The sequence below is a fragment of the Melanerpes formicivorus genome, unplaced genomic scaffold, assembly GCF_026170545.1.
Source record: "Melanerpes formicivorus ecotype bairdi unplaced genomic scaffold, bMelFor1.0.p_v2 SCAF_127, whole genome shotgun sequence".
Lineage (NCBI taxonomy): Eukaryota > Metazoa > Chordata > Aves > Piciformes > Picidae > Melanerpes > Melanerpes formicivorus.
Window position 1 is genome coordinate 289673 of NW_027142479.1, and position 4448 is coordinate 294120.

The 4448-nt window shown below is 46.1% G+C and overlaps 1 protein-coding gene across 1 annotated transcript; it reads right to left on the minus strand.

The window, feature by feature from the left end:
* Positions 1 to 731: 731 nt before the first annotated feature.
* LOC137456519 (uncharacterized) lies at positions 732 to 4448 on the minus strand. The gene has a single exon (XM_068167984.1). The coding sequence runs from the start codon at positions 2803 to 2805 to the stop codon at positions 1333 to 1335; it is 1473 nt and encodes a 490-aa protein (XP_068024085.1). The 5' UTR covers positions 2806 to 4448; the 3' UTR covers positions 732 to 1332.

A 4448-nucleotide genomic window follows, 5' to 3' on the forward strand; every position in this document is an offset into this window, starting at 1 on the left:
CTTGGTGGGCAGTGGCTTCAAATATTAGCAGCTGTAATGCTTCTTCGTGGGGCTCTTCCCACTGCCATTGAACGCCTTTGCGTAACAAATCATATAGGGGTCTTGCAATAATTGAAAAATCAGGAATATGTTTCCTCCAAAACACAAGTAATCCTAGTGCATGTTGCAAATCCTTTTTGGATTCTGGCATTTTGATCTGGTCCAGGGAGGAAAGGGTGTCTGGTGGAATACAGGTCATTCCCCCCTTCCACCAGATTCCCAAAAACTTCACTTCACTTGAGGGCGTCTGTACTTTCTCAGGTGGTATTCTCAGCCCCAAATTTTCTAGATGTGAAATTATATTATCCTGGGTTACTCGTACCCCTTCAATATCTTCTCCTGCTACCAGAATGTCATCAATATATTGGTAAACACTGACCCCTGGCTCTAGTTGGACCTTTTCCAGTTCCTGTGCCAGCGCATGGTGGGCAAAAGTGGGTGAGTGCTTAAATCCCTGTGGGAGACGTGTGAATGTGAATTGTTGACCACCCCATGTAAAAGCAAAGCGGTCTTGGTCCTCAGGTTGCAGCGGGACCATAAAAAACATATCTTTCACATCCACTGTACCCATAATCGAGTGTGCTTTCTCCTGTATTGTAGCTATGAGTTCAGCAATATTTGGCACTGCAGCTGTTAGTGGTTCAGTATTGGCATTAAGCCTGCGGTAATCAATGGTCAGCCTCCATGTGCCATTAGGCTTTCGTACAGGCCAAACTGGGGAATTGAAAGCAGAGTGGGTGGGAACCACAATGCCCTGTTTTTTTAAGTCCTCCAGTACAGGCACTATTCCTTCTTTAGCTCCCAGAGGTATAGGATAAGGTTTAACATTTGTCAGCTTTGAGTGAGGTAGGAGAGGTACGGCTTTCAGCAGCCGAATGCTCATTATGGGAGACCCAAAAGACCATTTTCGCCCTTTGTTGTCTGACCAGGTTTTCCCTTTTAAAACGTCAAGCCCTAGGAGGTTAGTTGGAAACTCCCCTACGACCATTGACACCTTAGTGTCCTTATCTTCCCCCGGCAAGCGTAACCGGATGGTTGCTAATGCCTGTGCATGGGTTTGACCCAGGGCGTCTGCTACCAGCAATTTTTGTTTGGAGGGCACCACTCCACAATCAGTAGCATCCTTCGTTTTAATAGCTGAGATCTGAGCCCCGGTGTCTACTAAAAATGTAATAGGAATTTGTTTTGGTCCTACAATGCCAGTGATTAGTAAATCGCCCTGGCCATTTTCGGTGAGCTGACGAATATACATCCACCCTTCACCCCTCCGCCCACCATTGGGGGGTGAAGACTTCAGTTTCCCTGAGGCTGAAAAGAAGGCATGCCTTTATTCTCCTCAGACAGGTCTATTAAGGGGGGTGCAGTGGGCTCAATTTTCTGATTGGGCTCAGGCCAGTTCTTCACAATCACTTCTAATTGTTTTGTGTTTAGCCCATCTATCACTTCTTTGGGGATATTTTTCTTTAGACCTAAGTTCCACCAATATTGCCGGGTATTTGTGTGTTCCCTGCCCCCTGTTCCAAGCCGGCTGGGGGCACGGTTAAACCCCTGGGGACTTGAGGGCAAGTGGTTCAGTTTTACATGCCTCAAGCCCCTAGGGTCAGTTTTTTTAATTTCTTCAGGGATACTATATTGCCTGGCATAGTCTAATAACTCCCTTCCGACCTCCTCCCACGTCCATGGTTTCAAGTCAGGCTGGCTGCCTCCGTGTGCTAAATTATGTCTTAGAGCAGCCTGCATCCTGGAGGAAATTGGGGTATCAGCTATTTCTTTTTGGAGCTGGATGCCTCTTATTTTAAGCGAGTCGGGGAGGCCCCTAACCAGGGCAGTCATTCTGTTTGCGTCTACCAGGAGAGAAAGAGGGGATTCAAAATGATGTTTTAGTTCCCTTTCATATATCATCTGCAGGCATGCAGCCTTTTGCACATTCTCCATTATCTGATTCATCCCTCCCCGCAGAATTAGGGGTTCACCCCTCTCTTTTGGATCAAACCCCCCTGCCCAATAGGCAGCTCTTTGCGTAAGACTCCAGGGTCCACTTCTGTTTTTTGTAGTTAGAAAAACATTATCACCCCAATAGCCCATGGCTTCAGCTTCTGTTAACAGAATCTGATCACCTCCAGTTTTTGAAACTCGCCAGACATATTCCACCTCAGATTCCCCAGCAGAGCGTGCAAATTCTTTACGAATTTTGGCCAATTCAGTTGAGGAGAAAGGTGTTTCTTTGGTTGTGATAGTGGGGGTAACCTCCCCATCCTCATATAAAACTTCAGTTTTAATGAGAGGTCTGATATGCGCAGCAGCTTCCTTAGCCGCTGTCAATTCTGCCCGAGGATATATGGGGGCAGGCTCCAAGTAATTCACACCCTCTTTTGAGTCCAAATACGAATTTTGCCTCCTCTCCTTTTCCAATTGAATTTTAAGATCTGCCACTACGTCTTTCAAAGTGGCAACATGGCTTTGTAGTGACGAAACTAAGTCCTGCAAAGAGGAAATAGTTATATTTTCCTGTTCATGCCATTCATCTTTCTCTCTCACTGCAGCTGCTAAACAGGCGCCTAACACTGCACAAATAAAAGCTTTCCCTTTTCCGGTTTTTGCCTTGGCTTCCTTTTGCAGAGCCAAAATACGATCAGCCACACTCTGGAAATTATTCCAGTTTTCATAAGCCCAATCAAGACCTTGTATAGATGGGCGGGCCCCGTGAATTTCTAAAAGGTTAAAAAGCCTCTCACACCGGGCCATCTCTTTTGTTTCACAAAGCATTTCTTAATGGGGCACTAAGTTTCACAGCGGATTCAGATAAAAACACTGTTTGTACCAGCAAAATCTTCTCCAGGAAAAAATGCACAATAGATTTCCCAGGAGAGGTCACACACAAGAAAAAACAACAACAACTTGGGCTTCTCAAGGAAGTCACACTATTTCCCTGAGTGAACCCACACTTGCAAAAGCTTCTTAGCTTTTGTACCTCAAATTTTTTTTTTGTTACACTAGGATAACAACCTTGTGATTCTTAGGGAAGAGTTACTCTGTTTCCCTGAGCGAACACACACCGGCAGAAGTTTCTTAACTTTTGCTGCAATACTGGGCTTCTCGGGAAAGCCACACTTTACAAATATCACCAACACTGGGTTTCCTAAAAGAGGGTACTGAGAATTCTCGGGGAGGTCACACTATAAAGTCAACAGTTGTACCCCAGATAATCTTCCCCGGGAATGCACACACAAATTTAAAGCAGGGTACAGAGGATTCTCGAGGAGGTCACACTATAAAACCAACAGTTGTACCCCGGATAATCTTCCCCGAGAAAGCACACACATTTAAAGCTTTTGAGAACTCCCACACAGTCTCTCTGAAAATTTCGCTTCGTCCTTCTCCGGCCACTTCCCTCGCGGGCGAGTGGAAACGCGAATCTGGACTCCACTCTCGCTTCGTACTAAAAGTACGTCTCAGGCACACACACACATTTCGGGGTTCTCAGAAATGCAATAATTTTGCTGTGATACTTTTCACTGCACGGGAATCCTGCCGACTACGCCATTTAAATGTCAAGGTCCGGAGACATTAGATGTCTCGGTCCGGAGACACAGTTCTTTTAAATATTCCCGTGTTGTGAAATTAAAGGCACAAACGAGGCCAAAGTATCAACAGCTAGACTATTTATTAGATAAAGTGGACATAAGAAGGGAGAGGGAGAAAATGGAGAGAGAGAGAGGGAGAGAGAGAGGGAGAAGAGGGAAGGAATTAGAAGGAGAAAGTCAGAAAGATATTATATTACCAACGGTCAGGGGTGGTGAGAGTCCAAGATGCGTTGCGTTGCCCCGTGATGTTATGGTGCCGTCTTCTCTCTTCTTCCTTGACAGTGTCACTCAGGTCTTTTATACAGTTTTTTAGTCCTCAGGCAGGTGTTGGTATGTCAGGTATTCCAGAGGCAAGGAAATAATCCAGGTATCTGTTCCCCCGGAAATCTTTCTGTGTATCGCTGTGTATGTGGGCAAGATTTTTGGATGGAGGCGAGGGGGGCCTCCGTCCCCCCCCCTCCATTCAGACAAGTCTTCCCACATTCCTTTACACAGGTGGTGGAAACCATCGTATCACCCTGCCCAAGGTACTTGATGGGCGGGAACCGCCCTGTCCAAAAAGCGTGATGGCTGGGTCGTTAGGTCCATTGTTGTCACCCTGCCCAAGGTACTTGATGGGCGGGAACCACCCTGTCCAAAAAGCGTGATGGCTGGGTCGTTAGGTCCATTGTTGTAGTCCGACGTTATCATGATGCAATCACAAGCTGATTTGCATCCAGGATTGGTAGACAGGATTAGTCCGATGTGGTAGACAGGATTCTTTCCAGTGGCTCTGCTATCAGTTTATCTTTGTTGATTTACATTAAGAGAGACAAACTTCTCGTC